Source organism: Lutjanus erythropterus, chromosome 8 (assembly GCF_056507025.1).
Source record: "Lutjanus erythropterus isolate fLutEry1 chromosome 8, fLutEry1.hap2, whole genome shotgun sequence".
Lineage (NCBI taxonomy): Eukaryota > Metazoa > Chordata > Actinopteri > Lutjaniformes > Lutjanidae > Lutjanus > Lutjanus erythropterus.
Genome location: NC_139324.1, coordinates 39,123,425 through 39,142,194, shown reverse-complemented (window position 1 = coordinate 39,142,194; position 18,770 = coordinate 39,123,425). Strand labels below are relative to the sequence as shown.

The 18,770-nt window shown below is 39.1% G+C and overlaps 2 protein-coding genes across 2 annotated transcripts; both read right to left on the bottom strand.

Annotated features, from left to right (window-relative positions):
• Positions 1 to 840: 840 nt before the first annotated feature.
• LOC146323311 (ICOS ligand-like) lies at positions 841 to 2,474 on the bottom strand. The gene is made up of 3 exons (XM_084724186.1): positions 2,084 to 2,474; positions 1,706 to 1,996; positions 841 to 1,013 (listed from the first exon to the last, which is right to left on the bottom strand). The coding sequence occupies exons 1-3, from the start codon at positions 2,472 to 2,474 to the stop codon at positions 898 to 900; spliced, it is 798 nt and encodes a 265-aa protein (XP_084580312.1). The 3' UTR covers positions 841 to 897.
• Positions 2,475 to 14,033: 11,559 nt separating this feature from the next.
• Positions 14,034 to 17,062, bottom strand: LOC146323310 (ICOS ligand-like). Its single transcript, XM_084723925.1, has 5 exons — positions 17,024 to 17,062; positions 16,443 to 16,842; positions 16,074 to 16,355; positions 15,664 to 15,762; positions 14,034 to 14,953 (listed from the first exon to the last, which is right to left on the bottom strand). Exons 1-5 carry the CDS (start codon positions 17,060 to 17,062, stop codon positions 14,667 to 14,669), a joined length of 1,107 nt encoding a protein of 368 aa, XP_084580051.1. The 3' UTR covers positions 14,034 to 14,666.
• Between the last annotated feature and the right edge of the window lie 1,708 nt (positions 17,063 to 18,770).

Sequence of the window (18,770 nt, the reverse complement as noted above, 5' to 3'; positions counted from 1 at the left end):
CAGGTCATAAACCCGGCCCACTCCATGTTAGCAGATGGGACAATGGCCAAAAAAAAAAGGCAAAGTACAAGTCAAATAAATGTTTCCTAAAGATGGTTTGTGTCGTTTTAAGTAGTGTGTATCACACCGATTTTCCCCGTTTGGTTTGAATTGGGTAACTGATGCATAAAAAGTTGGTTTCACGTTATGACTGACAGCTCAGCTCTGCTCCCCACTGAGTCGTCCAGCTGGGTGGGCGGGACCTTGACTGCAGCTCCAACCCCAATCACTGCTGTGTAAACTCTGGCTCTATATGACGTCATCAGTGCAAGATGGCAGCACTTGAACCTGGGATATTTTGGCTTCTCTTTTGAACAGTGGGAGGAAGTGGAGCTGCTGTGTCCCGCTTTATCAATGGTCTCCCCACGCCAAGAAAAGGAAAGTGGCCAGTAGCTCCCAGCAAACGGTGCACAAAAAAGTACTGTCTGGCCTTGTACTATTCATTTTCATTTTAACTATTAACTCTTTCCCCAAAGATATCTCGAGATATTTCATCAGTTGCAGTTTTCACTGTGAGGTGGTGGGGGTCGCTGTGACACATCATCTGGCAAAAAATTGTCAGTTCTCAGCTGCAGATCTGCAGGACAGAGAGAATCATGACCCGGCCACAGAATGAGGCTTCTCATGCTGCAGCCCCAGGTGTGTGCCTAACAACCAGTAGAGGGAGCTATTACATAAACCCCATAGGTGTATTGAGCTGTAGAATAAATGTCTTTTTTAATGAAATGCTCCAGAAAAACGCTAACTCTTAAGCTCCAGAACAGGAGGAGCCCTGTAGAGTATAAAAGAAGATTTGTTTCCCTTCATTGTGTTGATGTCTGGATGTCTAAATATATAAAATAATAATTACAATAGAAACTAAGGTAACTCACATTTTCTGTAGAGCCACACAGAGACAAAAATGAAGACGATGGTGATGATGATGATGACAGCAGCAATCATTCCCAAATGACGATGCTGCTGCGAGTTCTCGTCTGTAAATTAAGGGAAATAACAGAGTTATAAATTATTTGACATGCTGCTTTACCCACAATTCCAACGCCAAATGTATGCTGTAAACCATGATGTTACTCTAAACATAAACATTTTCATATTTACAGTGAGTCACATAACTCATGTGAAAGGTGTCAGCCTGAGTTTTAGTGTTTTTCAGCTCATCCTTTTTACTTCAAGCAAAACTGTTCAGCTCGGTCAGTTGATCTGATTGGTTGAAGTTAGTCCGTGTTAGACGTGACAGATGGTTCATCCAATCACCTGCCAGAGGTCTTCTTGAAAGCGCCTGCCCTTTTCCAACCAGTTTCTATGGATGGCTTCCCAGATGGTTCTGTTTAACAAACCATCTGGCGTGTCAGGTTATGAGACTTCTACATTTTTTGAGAAAATAAAAAAATGTTGCAACAGTTCATTGGACTACATCTCTGCAGTGTGTTTATTATTTTCTGTTTGAAACCCACTAAGACATGTGGTGCTGAGACAAAGACCACCACGATGTTTCACTGTCAACATCGTCATACACCAACCTGGTAACCATTGTGAACCCTGGAATTCAGTATGTCAGTGTTGTGTTATATTTTAAAATTATAAAATGTCCAACACTTTGGTTTATAACGTCCAACATCCAACATCTAACACCCCCAAACTGATCTGAGTGACGTGGTGTTCTCACCTGGAGCATCAATCTCTAAGGTTTTGTCAATTCTCTCGTGGGAGTGAGGATTGTAGATGCAGCAGGTGACAGACTTTAACTCCTTCACACTGACAGAGCTGGTGACACAGAAGGTTTTCTTCGTTGGATCCTGGCGCAGGGATGTCTCAGCGTCCTGCAGGTCTAGCTGTGCAGCGCTGGATTTGTTTTGACCCTTCCAGGAGATCTGAGGTTCAGGGTATCCTCCGCATGCCGTGCAGGTTGCTCTGTCTGCTGTGCTGTTCACTGTCAGGTCTAGATGTTGGTAAGGAGCTGTGAGGGTGACAGAAAGAACGACTGTTGACACACCGGAGACATTTACAGCAGTTTGGTTTGGACTAAAGAAACTTCTGTACCGACCTGAAACCTGCAGCTTGAATTCACACATTCGTTCAGGCAGTTTGGAGACTTTCTTCTGCTCATCATACCATTTAACATAAACCCTGAATATTTTTTGGTCATCTTCAACAGTAACATTGTCAAGTCTGATGGAAATATTTCCAGACTTGAACACAGTTTCAAAGACTTGGCTTCTGTTCTCGTATTTCTCAGCCACTTGTTCAGGTTTCTGTGTGCTGTCCCAGTGAAACACAAGGTTGTTGGACTCCTGCCAGTAAAACCATCTCAGAGTCAGAGGATACCCTGGGACAGAACAGGGGATCAGAACAGACCCTCCAACAGTGGCATTGAGAAGGTCCGTTGAGATCTGACCAACAGCGGGTGCTAGAAAAAAAACAAAACAATGAGACATATGTCAGGAGAAAAAGTACTGTCTAAATTGGGCGAAAAAAGTGACTGAAATGATTGACTGACTACAATTGAAGTAAAACAGTTCAGTTTTATGAGCATTGACAAGAGAACAAGTGGACAGACCCACTACGATGACCATTTTGAAGCCTTATGGGGGTCGCCATCTTGTTTTTTTGCAAGCAGAGCATGTTCAGTACCGAGAAGAGCGAGGAGCTGGTGGGTTACGTACTGGCAAAAAAATGAAAATGGAAATAATGGTGGCCTGTCCGGTTGCAATCTTTCTTGTATTATACAGCTAAACAGTCACTAAAATATGTTTCTGAAAATGTTTTAAGTGAGACATTGTCAGTGTAATAACAGAGTATTGATCCATTTTTGATCAGCACTGTTTTCTACAGTTTGATCTTAGTTTTGGGAGGCTCCATTGGAAACCAGAAACACAATGGCAGCTACCTGGTTGTGTCTTTAAGTTAGCAAATGTTAGCACAGCACAAGCAAACTTTCTTGCTAATCTGTAGTCAGTCAGTATACCAGCAGGAATTATAAATATTATGTATGTATGTAGAATGTAAAAGTTTTCTTTGGCATCTGCACTAGTGGCATTTGGACTGAATGGGCGCCATCTTTGCGTGCAGTTCATTATAAAACATCTGTGGTCATTACCTAGCTAGTTACATCTGATATTGAAAATTAGCGAAACACTAGCTAACACTTAAATGATGTTGCTGAGGGACCTTTGAAAGTGACATATAGTAACATCTTAGTTAGCTAATGTTAGCAGCACAGTTGATGTAGATTAGCTAACCAGTTAGGTAGTGTTTTGCTAATATTAGCTACCAGATTTAACTAGGCAGGTAACGATTGATGCTCTGCACACTGACCCAAAGTGGTGCATGAGGACCTGGGAATGAGACTCAACAATCAACTATCTATCTCTAGAGTTGCTTGTAGCAGCTTCAAGTTAGCTAATCTAAACGCAATGCAGACTTTCAAATCTACTCCAGTCATTGCCATAGATGCGATATATAAACCTAGATAGGGCATTACTAATATTAGCTATCAGATGTCACTAGCTAGATAATGGTTGATGCACTGTACACCAACCCAAAGCATTGATATCTGAGGACCTGGGAATGACTCAACAATCAGCTATCTATCTCCTGAGTTACTTGTAACGGATTCAAGTTAGCTAATCTTAGCAAGTTTGCTAAGTTTGCTAACATATTCAGTGGGCTGTATGTCCAGGAAGTGAATCCAGAAGCTAGAAAACTTTTTGGGATTATGCATCAGGTGAGCAGCTGTAACAGTTTCTCAACAAGGAACAGGAGAAACACTGGAGGCATGATATTTAATAAGAAAACCACACACACAGACACACACACAGACACACACACACACACACACACACACACACACACACACACACACACACACACACACACACACACACACAACCCTACAGTGATGGCAAAAAGGTGAAGCAAAGCCAACCAACAAATCCAAAAGGAAAGACATAAAAAAAAGTCCAGAATCTAAAATCCACAGTCTAAAGCAGAGTCCAAATCCAAAAGCACACAGGAGAAACACAAAGCAAAAAATTCACAAGAGAAACACTGAGAGTTCAGACAAACCGATGAGGATGAACTGGCAGCTAAGGAGGTAAGGACACAGGATCAAATACAGTAGGAAGAGGAGGACAATGAGACACAGGTGGATGATGACAATGATCTTACCATAAAGTAGCAGAAGAAAAAGTACCATGGGCATCATGTTAGCTCTGCAAAACAAACAGACACAAGTGTGTCACAAATTAGAGAGTATCATAAACATTCACTCCCTGCAGAGTAAAACAAGCTTTAATTGACTTCACACACTCTCTACACACACACACTGCAAAACATCATGTGTGTTTAGAGCACTTTCACTCATAAAGGGTTTTACACTTTGACTTATCCCCATTGGAGAACCCGTTTTGGTTTTGGTAAAAGCTTTTACAAAGTTAGATCATTTTTTTAAAATAAAGGTCCTTGAACCCTTTTAGAGTGTTCTACCTGTGAAAGGTCCATCCAGAACCATTCTGTGAGAGGTTCTACAGAGAACCCTTCTGAACTCTCACTCCAGGTTCTGTCAAGAAATTTTCCACATTCTTAAGGCTTTTTCACACCGGCCTTGTTTGATCGCTGTCTCTATGCGGACATTACGCACATACGAACCACAGCAGGTCAGCGAGGTGCGCACAGGTGGACGGTGTCCTGAAAGCTACGAGACGCGAATTCTTTTCATCCTATTTCTGTCAGTCATTATTCATAACATGCCAGAATTTGCTGGTTGTTTCTTTGTGAGCTTAAATACACACATCTGAAGCATTAAAGTGCTTCGCAAACGTCTGTCAGCCAGAATCAGATGATGCAATGATGCTACAGGATGACAGTCACCAAAACTGTGCAATGAAGGATTAACCTGTCAGTCTGTAAAACTGCATGTTTCCTCCTCTTGGTTCATATTTAAAAAGTAACACGAACCGGACCGGGACCAAAACACAACAGTGTTTCTTTTTTTTTTTGCTTTTGGTCTGGCCCAAATAAACTGAACTACAGGTATGAAACAACCTAATAGTGCCACCAAGAACCCACTCAGGAGGTTCTATGGAGAAGGGTTTAATCTATAACACACACAAGGAGTTCTACTGACAACCTTCTTTATATTCTAATGATTTTATCTAGACCACACTGAGGGGGTTCTAAAGAGAACTGTAACTGTAATTACTGCGCACATTATATTTTGGGTTAGTATTATTACTTAAGTTGTTAGTAATCGTGCTTGATTTGAATCTATGTTCGTAATTTTGGTTTTAATAAAGTATCATTTAACCATTTTGCCTCACATTTAGCAAGTAACTTTCCTCTAATTATGTTTATGCGACATGTTAAATTATTACTATACATATATTGTAACTCAGCTTCCTCAAAAATGTCATTAATCTCTTTAACCCAAGGAGAGTTGTGTAATTTACTCCACAACTTATTGATCCTGTTATCTGACAAATTAAGCAGACGATTCCACAGTCTAATCATCTCACATTTCCGCCTTATTGAACCAGGAATCCAACCCAAATCACCCTGAACAGCCAGAATAGGAGCAAACTTAAGGACACCTAAAAAACACGTGCAGCTCTGTTCTGTATGGAGTCTGCTACTTTATAATCTTTAAAGCCCCATATCGCTGAAGCATAATTTAATATAGTGGAGACACATGCATCATAAAGTTGTGAGTATGTAGAATATCCAAGATTTCTACATACTTTGAATTTGTTGACAACAGACCCTGATGATCTCCCAGCTGAATCTGCCAGGACTTTAATTCCAAACTCGTAAGTCATAAATTCATCAACAGTAAATCCCAAATATTTATTAATGGGTGTATATTCCAGTATCGCAATACCGAGATTCATTATCCTAAAATGAATGAATGAATACAGTAATCTGGACAACTGTACAATGATTTTAATGCTTTATAGAATCTGCCGTCCACCCCTGCATTTAAAAGTTTGAATTTAAGTAGATCTCTCTGAACCCAGTCAAAAGCCTTTTGAAAATCGACAAAACATACAAAAGTAGATTTATTTTCAGCGAGCCTCGTTCTAACAATTGTTGAAATTGAGTGGATATGGTCAATGCAGGCTCGATTTTTTCTAAAACCATTTTGCTCATCAACTAAAGATTCTGCAGTTTCCAAGTATTTTGTCAGCCTAGCATTCAAAATACTAGAATATAATTTATACACTGTACTAAGAAGACTGATTAGTACTGTAGTTAAGAGGTATTCTTGGATAATTTTTAGCTGACTTTGGAATGAGTTTAATGATAGATTTATACCAAAGAGAAGGAACAATACTATATATAAAACAAAATTTAAACAAACAGAAAAAGGACATTTTTGCTGGTGGTGGTGCGTTTGGGATGTCCTCCACACCTATGGCTTTCTTCAACTTTGACCTCTACACGCCTCGTGCTTAAACGTGTAGAGATGTTATAGACATATTGTAGCCCGCTTATTACCAACAGCCCGGAAGAACCGGAGAACACCAACAAACAAGAAAAGAGGGTTACAGAACCATTTAATATTCAAAGGGTTTTATCTAGAACACACTGAGAAGATTCTCATACAACTTTTTCATATTCCAAAGGTTTAACATAGAAGTTCAACAACTCCTGAAGAATTTTTTGTTCCAAAAATGGTTCTTTGTTGAAAGGGGCTCTTAATGGAACCCTCAGTCTTACAGTCTTAGCTTTGAAAAAACTGTTTGTTCTAAAAAAGGGTTCTTCAGAAACAAATGGGTCTGGGTATATTTAAAATGATATTTAACTGTGTTAACTGTTTTATTTCTAATAATTCATCATCATCTCATTTTGAAATGGTAAAAAGAAGAAGCAAAGCTACACAGAGATATTTAGAAAAAAGATAACTCAAACCTGGTTAAAGTGTGTCCCACTCGTCCAACTTGTCCTTCCTGTGAGTGCAGCAGAAGTGGAATAAAAGACTGAAAATGAAACCTCTTAAGATATTACCTGTGGTAGAACCTCCTCTTCCTCTGATGTCACAGACAAAATAAAAGAAGTCTGTCCATGACAAACACTAACTATTGATTGTATTTAGGTTTATTTTTGATTGACCATCTGGTGGCTGGCAGCAGAATAGATCACAAACCCCGCCCCCTCCATTTTAGCAGATGAAAGAAAAAGATCAAGTTCAATTCAAATATGAATTTTTCTGATCAGTTTGGTTTTAAAAAGTTATTTGATGCTATAGTATGTATGTCTGTTTCACATTAATCAGAGTTTAACTTTTAATGCAGAAGTTTTGCTTTCTGTTTTTTTGTATGACTTACAATAAATATTGCTTTTTTTTGTAACTGATAGGACTGTGGTTCTCAACCACATCCTTCCTTATAACTGGTGCAAATCTGTTCTGTAAATGTTGGTGTGATGCCACATCTATCAGCGTCATATGCGGTCTTAAAACTGTGTTGCAATAATCAGCTTCTTAAATGCACACATTCATGTCAACATGACGACAGCCTGGGAAATAACTCTACAACTCAGAGTTTCTCAGTTTCCCACACAGCTGTGGGTATTTTGAAATCTTTGCGTGTGAGAGGCATGTGCAGGTTAACTGGTGACTCTAAATTGCTCGTAGGTGTGAATGTGAGTGTGAGTAGTTGTCTTTCTCTATGTGTCAGAGCCCTGCGATGAACTGGCGACTTGTCCAGGGTGAACCCTGCCTCTCGCCCAATGTCGGCTGGGATAGGCTCCAGCAGCCTGCGACCCTTACGGAATAAGCGGTTACAGAAAATGGATGGATGGATGCCTGGGAGAGACCTTGCTGAAGCAGTAGAACCACCTTGTGTCTTGTTGCTGGGCTCCCAACCTCGCTGCAAAGTTTTTTGGAGGGCGTGGCCTGCCATGTAATTTTGATGTTTCACCATGAAACACAAAAGTTTTACAACTTTAGTATAAATGATCAGATCTGCACCAAACTTCACATGTTTGATAACACTCCCACCCTGAACACATCTACATGACAATATTCCACAGGAGTCATAGCGCTACCTACTAGCAGCAGGAAATTACATGTTTTAGACTTTGACAGGCTCCTCCAAGCAGGTTGGCCTTATCCAACTCAAATCTGGTCAGAAAGGCCTTAAGACCATTGTAATGTGACATTGTGAAGATCTTGATGTATCGTCAAACGGCGTGGCCATGATGGTACAGCGGAGGTCAATGTTTCACCAAAACACAGGAAGCTGCATTAACTTCTGTTTACTTGGTCGGATCTGCCTGAAACTTCACTTGTTCAGTAGTAGTCTTGGCCTGGTCATATGATATGAATCCTGTGGATGGGAGTGAGACGTGTACTGAGCTGCTGGATGAGAGCAGTGACTGTCACCCTGCAGACCATTATATTAGCAAAACAAAACAGATTTTAAAAAATTATGGATTCAGCCCATCAACATAGGTGACATTTCTATCAAGTCGCCCAACCATGCTGTGCACTATGGTTGAGAAATTACAGCAGCAGACTGGAGTTGTTCTTAAATTAAATTTCACCTCATCTCATCTCAGCCTCAGCTTCTCTGTAAAAATGGGGTAAACAAACACACAAAGGAGAGGACAGAGAAGCTAGAGCGGCTACACGGCAAAACATGGTAGAGGACTATTTACATAATTTCGGTCATTTTATTTTGCTGTGAAAATCATGGAAGTGCTGCACCTGGGTGTTATGAAGTTAAGGAAAAAGCAGCACCATGAAGATCCTGTTGGTGGCCTGGCGGCCGGTAATAATTTTTTCTTGCTGACGTTGGAAAAAACAGATTTTTTTTGTCGTGCCGACTATCCTCCCACTAGGAAGTTGCACATGACAGCTTGCCGCTTTGCTAGTGCTTCAGGTTAAGTTAGTATGACTGACCGTTATTACCAGACGTTTAGACTGCCAAGGTTTTACTTCATCCTTTTTAAATATATATTACCAGATAAAACTGGCTGATAAAACTTTACCGGCTGTCAGAAATCCTACAGCCTTTCATTTATTACAAGCAAGTATAAAGCCGCTTGGTAAAAAATATCTTCACAAAAAGCCTCTGGCTTACTTCATTTTCTTGAAGCTTTACAAACTTTACAAACTTTATTCTTACCTTGAAGTTCAGTCCACACCGTCCTCTGTCAAGGAGTTCGGTTAATGTCCAACAGTCGCGGCATAAAATGGCGCAGTGAGTGACAGACACCTCGCATTTGAAAGAGGTCACGTGACTATACCCACTTTGCAGAGTAAATTCAACAATAAAATGTTTGTTGAGTGGTTGTATTAAAGAAGATTAGCTGGGATTACATAAGGAAAAAATGGACATTTTCTTGTCTTTTAAACAAATGCAGATTAAGTCCAGGAGGGCATTTTTTTAAAGTAGAGATAAAAACATACATTTTTCTTGTTAACATCATACATTTGATAATGTTACATTTTAATCCTCCCATAATCACTTTTTTCAGTGTGTTATGTGTTTGTTACTTCCTGCTTGTAGCCTACTCCACCACATTTCATGGGAAAATTTTATTTTTAAGTATTCCTAAAAGTAGGCAATAATGTGATCTGTTATATTGCCAACAATGTATGTAACAAGGGAAAAAATATACAACCCAGGACTTTGAACACTTTTTGTAAATTCCTCACCTTTTAAGCACACTGTAAGTATTGTGCACTCAACAATTAACAAGTTAATTTTACTTTATCTCAATCTCAACTTTACTTAGTTTTTAGTTTGCATAATTCTTTTGACTACACCCAACTTATTAGATTTACAGTGTAGTCATTAAGTCTAGGTGGATTTAGCTGTGTGCAAACAGCTGCACAGCATTTATTTTGTTTGATAAGCAGCTGGATTTTGAAGGGTGACCTCCAACATCTGCACTCAGAATTTCTGCTTCTTCCCCAGACAAGGTCGGCTCGAGCCAATGTAGTGCCCTCACTGAGATTTGATCGAATTAAAATCACTTCTCAAACAAACAAATCGCTTATCAAAGAAGTAATACATTTGAACCAGCTGTCTTTACGTGTTAGTTACTGGTGCTTGATGTTTTTGACCCGCAGGATGTCTTTCGCTGGAGGTAACCGGATGTTTCTGGACCTGCAGCTGGATTCAAACATACAGAACATCCAGACCGTTGCACCACTGTATTAGGTGCTTTATGTCGTTCTACTGCATGTAAAGTAACACTGAACAAATAAACTTAATTTAATTTGACTGAAAGCTGCAAGTGGTTAGTAACACAAGGTGTAACTGCAATGTTACAAAGAGCAAAGCAAGATTAATGTGTTAGCCAGGTATGCTGAGTCTAAAGTCAAGAGTTTTCAGTGTCACAGACGTCTCTCTTTTAAACTTAATAAAATATTCCCCAACACTTCCCCTGTCCGTCTTTCACGTTATGTCAGGTCTGTGAAATGCCATAAAAACTGAAGTCCTTTTTGCAAAAATGCTTCCAATAAAAAAAAAAGAAAGAAAGAGAGGATGACTCAGCAATGTGATGCAGTGTGCTCTGTTATTCTCCTGGAGCACTTTGACTATTAACCAATATCTTCTTAAAGCTGCAGTAGGTAGTAGGTTTGGATAATTTTTAATACAATTTTCAAGCATCCAAATAAAGACAAATCAGGTTCATAGTTCACTGTGAACTATTAAAAAAAATCTGAAGAAGAAACGTAAATTATCTCAACAAGATTATAGGTCGGCAAAACATTTTTTTTTAGTTTATTTCAAAACTGTTAAAGTTTCAACACTTTCTCAAAGTGAGTTTGATTCAAAACATCAAAATCCAGAGAAGGCAGCTACTTTGAAATCATGAGTTTTCAACTTTTTTTTTTTTTAACATGACAAAACTGATTCATTTTAAGAATATAAAACAATTATTTCTTGTTGGGTAAAACCTATTACAATGAATTAATGTGAGCATTTGATTTTACAGTGCGTACAATGATAATAAATGACTCTGATTCCTTGATTACCTCCAAATGTAATCTAATGAAGCTACATGAACACATGGGAAATAATGCACTTTAGTTTACAGCACAGTCCTGTTGTAATGTGTCCCTGATTATCCTGTGTAATAAAGAACAGACTGTGTCTAGTTTTGATCTAATTCAATGCAAAGTACAGGTTGTTATGTTTCATTTGAGTACTGTAAAATAAAGTGTGTCTGAAAACAGAAATGCTCTCTTGTGGTGGATGAAGAGTGTCACTTCCTCTCTCTGGTCTTCCTTTCATGCCTCTCTGGCTTTTTTCCCTTTCCTCTTTGTTGTGTCTTCAAGAAATAGGGAATGCTTTACCGTTATTATTGATAAACAGCAGCACGCCACATACCAGTCATTCACAAGACTAACTGGGCTCAATAGTTTTTGCAACTTGGATAAATTGATGGATAAAAAGCACTACAGGTAAGAGGAAAATATGTATTTTTGATGCCTTTCAAAACACATTTATGTGATTTTCTGCAAACGTGTGGTCATCAAAAAGCTTAAGGTTAGATCGCAGCACAGCCAGGAGCCCCGAGTCAGCTGACCTGAGGGACCTGGAGGTTCTGGTCTGAAGAAGGTCCAAATCCATTGGCATCATCAGCAACTGTCACCGTTTAGTTCATCAGAAGTGTTTATTAACTCTTTACTGTAGCTTAATTTATTCTAACCTCATATATTGCAATCTAATTTGGGGAGCTACTTATCCCACTTGCTTGCAGACGCTTTATATTTTGCAAAAAAGTTTTGCAGAATTGTTGCATTTAGCAGCAGAGTTGAGCACTCAGCCGCCCTCTTCAAACAGCTCAGTACAGGAACACCAAACTTATATTTTTTGTTTACACAACTATGTAACAGCCTGTTTTCCTCTGTATGCCTTGTAAATTATTTTTTCAGCCTAACACTGATATTTATAGGACATCCAACATCCAAAACTCTACATCATCAAGGCAGCTCAATTCATTTGGTTTCAGGTGGAGGTAAAGCGGAGTGTCATCAACATAACAATTTACATTCTTCAGCTGAATTTCAGTGACTCATGTTCTATTCAAGGGTCTATGATCTATATGGAGAAGTAAAAAAAAAAAAATGTATATTTTTCTAATGCATTCCAGGTAAATCATGAACCCCTGAATATTACAACGACTCATGTAAACGTTTCAGTGGTTTTTGTCCAGAAAAAGTCTCTCACTCCTATTTATCTTTCACACTCTCTGAGGTTCTTGCTTCATCACCATTGAATTTTTTTATGAGTTTTTCTTTCTGCTGTCTGGCAGTAGCACCGGTTGGATCAGCAGTGTCCTCAGCAGTCGAGACCTTGGGACGGTGAAACGCAGCTTGATCCTCTGAGAGTATAACAATACCCTCAGACAAATCTTCACCTGACACACTGGGAGGAGGAGGAGGAGGAGGAGGAGGAGGAGGAGGAGGAGGAGGAGAAGGAGGAGGAGAAGAAGCTGGTCTTGCTGTTCCTGTCTGCCATGAACATCTCTCACATGTACTGGTGCTTGATGTTTTTGACCCGCAGAATGTCTTTCGCTGGAGGTAACCGGATGTTTCTGGACCTGCAGCTGGATTCAAACATACAGAACATCCAGACCGTTGCACCACTGTATTAGGTGCTTTATGTCGTTCTACTGCATGTAAAGTAACACTGTACAAATAAACTTAAATTTAATTTGACTGAAAGCTGCAAGTGGTTAGTAACACAAGGTGTAACTGCAATGTTACAAAGAGCAAAGCAAGATTAATGTGTTAGCCAGGTATGCTGAGTCTAAAGTCAAGAGTTTTCAGTGTCACAGACGTCTCTCTTTTAAACTCAATAAAATATTCCCCAACACTTCCTCTGTCCGTCTTTCATGTTATGTCAGGTCTGTGAAATGCCATAAAAACTGAAGTCCTTTTTGCAAAAATGCTTCCAATAAAAAAAAAAAAAGAAAGAAAGAGAGGATGACTCAGCAATGTGATGCAGTGTGCTCTGTTATTCTCCTGGAGCACTTTGACTATTAACCAATATCTTCTTAAAGCTGCAGTAGGTAGTAGGTTTGGATAATTTTTAATAAAATTTTCAAGCATCCAAATAAAGACAAATCAGGTTCATAGTTCACTGTGAACTATTAAAAAAAATCTGAAGAAGAAACGTAAATTATCTCAACAAGATTATAGGTCAGCAAAACTTTTTTTTAGTTTATTTCAAAACTGTTAAAGTTTCAACACTTTCTCAAAGTGAGTTTGATTCAAAACATCAAAATCCAGAGAAGGCAGCTACTTTGAAATCATGAGTTTTCAACTTTTTTTTTTTAACATGACAAAACTGATTCATTTTAAGAATATAAAACAATTATTTCTTGTTGGGTAAAACCTATTACAATGAATTAATGTGAGCATTTGATTTTACAGTGCGTACAATGATAATAAATGACTCTGATTCCTTGATTACCTCCAAATGTAATCTAATGAAGCTACATGAACACATGGGAAATAATGCACTTTAGTTTACAGCACAGTCCTGTTGTAATGTGTCCCTGATTATCCTGTGTAATAAAGAATAGACTGTGTCTAGTTTTGATCTAATTCAATGCAAAGTACAGGTTGTTATGTTTCATTTGAGTACTGTAAAATAAAGTGTGTCTGAAAACAGAAATGCTCTCTTGTGGTTGATGAAGAGTGTCACTTCCTCTCTCTGGTCTTCCTTTCATGCCTCTCTGGCTTTTTTCCCTTTCCTCTTTGTTGTGTCTTCAAGAAATAGGGAATGCTTTACCGTTATTATTGATAAACAGCAACACGCCACATACCAGTCATTCACAAGACTAACTGGGCTCAATAGTTTTTTGCAAAAAAGCACTACAGGTAAGAGGAAAATATGTATTTTTGATGCCTTTCAAAACACATTTATGTGATTTTCTGCAAACGTGTGGTCATCAAAAAGCTTAAGGTTAGATCGCAACACAGCCAGGAGCCCCGAGTCAGCTGACCTGAGGGACCTGGAGGTTCTGGTCTGAAGAAGGTCCAAATCCATTGGCATCATCAGCAACTGTCACCGTTTAGTTCATCAGAAGTGTTTATTAACTCTTTACTGTAGCTTAATTTATTCTAACCTCATATATTGCAATCTAATTTGGGGAGCTACTTATCCCACTTGCTTGCAGACGCTTTATATTTTGCAAAAAAGTTTTGCAGAATTGTTGCATTTAGCAGCAGAGTTGAGCACTCAGCCGCCCTCTTCAAACAGCTCAGTATCCTCTCAATTTCTAACAGGAACACCAAACTTATATCTTTTGTTTACACAACTATGTAACAGCCTGTTTTCCTCTGTATGCCTTGTAAATTATTTTTTCAGCCTAACACTGATATTTCTAGGACATCCAACATCCAAAACTCTACATCATCAAGGCAGCTCAATTCATTTGGTTTCAGGTGGAGGTAAAGCAGAGTGTCATCAACATAACAATTTACATTCTATAGCTGAATTTCAGTGACTCATGTTCTATTCAAGGGTCTATGATCTATATGGAGAAGTAAAAAAAAAATGTATATTTTTCTAATGCATTCCAGGTAAATCATGAACCCCTGAATATTACAACGACTCATGTAAACGTCTCAGTGGTTTTTGTCCAGAAAAAGTCTCTCACTCCTATTTATCTTTCACACTCTCTGAGGTTCTTGCTTCATCACCATTGAATTTTTTTATGAGTTTTTCTTTCTGCTGTCTGGCAGTAGCACCGGGTGGATCAGCAGTGTCCTCAGCAGTCAAGACCTTGGGACGGTGAAACGCAGCTTGATCCTCTGAGAGTATAACAATACCCTCAGACAAATCTTCACCTGACACACTGGGAGGAGGAGGAGGAGGAGGAGGAGGAGGAGGAGAAGAAGCTGGTCTTGCTGTTCCTGTCTGCCATGAACATCTCTCACATGTCACACCTGGAATCAAACAGAAATATTTCTGTCATGAAAAAAGACGTCAGTGAAGTGCTAGCAGCTAGTCCTAAGCACACTACTGTGTACAGGACACATATTTTGTAACTCCTGTTTCAATTTATTTTATGAATAATAGCAGTAAAAAACAATATGTTTGTATATGTGCAACTGAGCACCAAAATTGAGAAAAAAAGGATTTAGTTGTCAGGTTGGATGGCAAAGTGTAAAACAGATTTTAAAGAATAATTGTGACAGAACCCATATGATTTAGTCTGCCTACATAATAATGCAGATAACTGCACTCTGCTTTTGAATTAATTTAATAGGAAACTCGGAGAACCCATGTTCTCTCAGATTTCTTATCTATTCACCGCTCACAACTTATAGAAATATGTCTCACGATAGAATCAATTTATTTACAAATTACCATATTTAAGAATGTGATTTAAAGGTTTCTTAACCTTCAAATCACAAGAAAATTCACACGATCCTAAGTTCCAAAAGGTCTTATGTTCCCATGGTCCCAAGTTCCCAGGGTCCTATGTTCCCAGTGTTACATGTCTCCAGGATCCTACGTTCCCAAGGCCTCATGTTCTCACAATTCTAAGCTCTGAAAGGTCCTAAGTTCCCAGGGTCCTATGAAAGGAGCTTATGTTCATCAGCTGATGATAAATGAAATAACAATTAAAAGAGAATAAACTAAGATCACTTACGTTCTCTGTGGTAGCACAGACAAATGAAGGTACTGATGATGATGACAAGAGTTATAATTATTCCAGTGAGCCAATAATCAGGCTTCTGCTGGTCCTCATCTGTAAATGAAGGGAAATAACAGAATGATAAATGAATTGACACACTGCACAGATACTAATCATGTTTTGAATATAATAATTCACTGTTTGCTCCATATGAAGCACCACAAGAACACTCAGTCATTTCAGCTGCCCAAATGTTCATTCACTTATTTATAACTGACTACAATTCATTTAAATAAAGTTATTAATAATCATTCTTCAATTAACTATAATAACAACCACTTTAAGTTCTGATTAACTGAGTGTGACTTAAAGTTACAGAAATGTTTGACGCTTCATTTTTTATCTGATTGATCTGCTCTTCTCACCGATCTTCACAGTTTCCTCAACATCCTGGTTGGCTCGAGGGTTTCTGATGCAGCAGGTGACAGACTTTAACTCCTTCACACTGACAGAGCTGGTGACACAGAAGGTTTTCTTTCTTGGGTCCTGCTGCAGGGATGTCTCAGCGTCCTGCAGGTCTAGCTGTGCAGCGCTGGATTTGTTTTGACCCTTCCAGGAGATCTGAGGTTCAGGGTATCCTCCGCATGCCGTGCAGGTTGCTCTGTCTGCTGTGCTGTTCACTGTCAGGTCTAGATGTTGGTAAGGAGCTGTGAGGGTGACAGAAAGAACGACTGTTGACACACCGGAGACATTTACAGCACTTTGGTTTGGACTAAAGAAACTTCTGTACCGACCTGAAACCTGCAGCTTGAATTCACACATTCGTTCAGGCAGTTTGGAGACTTTCTTCTGCTCATCATACAAAGCAACGTAAGCCCAGAATGTTTTTTGATCATCTTCAACAGTAACATTGTCAAGTCTGAGGGAAATATTTCCAGACGTAAACTCGAAGACTTGGCATCTGTTCTTGTATTTCTCAGCCACTGGTTGACGACTCCCGCTGTTGTCCCAGTGGAACAAAATGTTTTGGGACTTGTCCTCCTGCCAGTAAAACCATCTCAGAGTCAGAGGATACCCTGGGACAGAACAGGGGATCAGGACAGACCCTCCAACAGTGGCATTGAGAAGGTCCGTTGAGATCTGACCAATGGCGGCTGCTAGAAAAGAAAGAGAAAGGACATGTCCCAATTCTGACTCATTTCACAGCAGCAAACCTGCAAACACTGTAAAACATTAATAATAATAAGATTATTTGAAAATACTTTTCAGCTTTGTATTCAATTGAATACAGTTAAAAGACAAGATATTTAGGGCCCTATCTTAAACCTGCTGCAATATGGATCTGCTGGTGGTGCAGGTGGCTTTGTTATCTTACACCACCACAGCTGCCAACTTGGGCCTGGTCTGCAGCCATGAACAGGTCTAAAAATGAAAGCAAAATGAAGGCATGGCCTGGTGCATTTGGTATATTGTGCTGAGCGCACTGGAGTCAAAAACCATTTGCACCTGAGACCAATTAAAAACTGGTGGCAGAAACACACACATCTCCACAATCACAGAACACGTTTCATTTATGTTAAACAGCTGTGGGCACAGCTGCAAGCACTGAAAAATAACTATTCAATTACAGTAACTTGAGTATTTATAATTAGTTTTAGATTTTCAGCATTTCTGCTCCTCAGCTGTTGTTTCAACTGTAAAAGGTAAAACCTCTCCCCGATACTGTTTAGTCAAGGAATAAGAAATCTAAAAACCAAAATAAATAACTCTTACCACATATCAATAAGATCCTGTAGAGGCCTGTAGAGGACATGTCTGCACTGCAAAACAAAGATAAAAAACAGTGTGGTGATTCAATAGATATGTTGGAATGAAGTGTGTGTGTGTGTGTGTGTGTGTGTGTGTGTGTGTGTGTGTGTGTGTGTGTGTGCGTGTGTGTCGCAAGCAGTTTCACACGGAAGTATCAGTGATATAAGAGCCTCAATCAAAGTCAAAGTCATGACCTTAGCTTTACCTGTTTCCTTCATCATTTTTGTAGCTGTTCAGGGACGAGATAAAACTCACCAGAGGAAATCCTGTCAAACACGAACGCTGCTGTTCCTCCACTTGGCACATTCACCTCTGAATGCTGTAAATTGAAGAGAGGCAGCAGATAAATGCACGGGTGTTGAAATGCTGCTCCTTTACCGTCTGACAGAGGGAAGATTGGCCAAGAGGAAATCAAGAGAATTTCTTAACCTCTTCAACTCCACCCCTTCCTACCATACAACTTTTTTTTGGGGGGGAAAGAGAAAGCAGATCATCAGCATATGCAACAGAGAAGTGGTTTATAGCAGGAAACTTGCTGCAGGTATCTGTGCTTTCTTTAGTGTGCTGTGCAGCATGTCCAAGTGATTTTGTGACAATCATACATTATTATTGTCATATTACAACTATACAGAAAGTTATGAATTATTTTTTTCTAATACACGTGTCCTGAAACCAGTTTTGTTTACCTTTTACTCTAATGAAATGAAATGAATTCACCCTGACATCTGTATAAATCTGTGGATGATTTTGTGTTACTCTGATGCAGGCAGGGGAAACAATCAGTTCATTAATTAATGTTATTAGTTTTGCAGGTTCACATACCAAAGTGTTGGACAGTAAGAATTACTGTCTCTGTATGTTTTAACCAACCAGCCAATCAAGTTTACATCCACATCTATAATGTCTGAAGACTTTCAACGAATTTAATAAAAGGTGTGAAGTTTATTTTTTGGCAAAGCAGAAGCTGTCACTCATTTTAATGTTCATTTTGTTCCCATTTTTGTCAACTTTAGGGGCTGTTTCTGGTGCCCTTGATGCAGACTGAATGAATATTTGTATATTTATAATATTTTTTCACTTGGAAAAATCTGTTGCCTCAAGAAAATTCAAACAGGAATTCTGTTCCTGTTTCCATTGAACAGGAAAATCAAAGTAAAGGCAACATGAAGAGAAACAGGAAGAGAAAGTTGGCAGGTAAACCGACCTTACCTGTGTGAAACACCGTTCAGACCTGCATCAACCACGTTTACCAGCTCTGACTGTGTTGAACATGACTGACATGTTAATAAGTAAAAGCAGATTAAAAATAATAA

Coding starts and splice junctions, on each gene's coding strand:
- LOC146323311 (XM_084724186.1), bottom strand. CDS start 2,474: ATGTCTCATTGTTTTGTTTTTTTTCTAGCACCCGCTGTTGGTCAGATC. Junction 1,997..2,083: donor ATTCAAGCTGCAGGTTTCAG/GTCGGTACAGAA, acceptor TCACCCTCACAG/CTCCTTACCAACATCTAGAC. Junction 1,014..1,705: donor CTTAGAGATTGATGCTCCAG/GTGAGAACACCA, acceptor CTTAATTTACAG/ACGAGAACTCGCAGCAGCAT.
- LOC146323310 (XM_084723925.1), bottom strand. CDS start 17,062: ATGGCTGCAGACCAGGCCCAAGTTGGCAGCTGTGGTGGT. Junction 16,356..16,442: donor ATTCAAGCTGCAGGTTTCAG/GTCGGTACAGAA, acceptor TCACCCTCACAG/CTCCTTACCAACATCTAGAC. Junction 15,763..16,073: donor TGAGGAAACTGTGAAGATCG/GTGAGAAGAGCA, acceptor CTTCATTTACAG/ATGAGGACCAGCAGAAGCCT.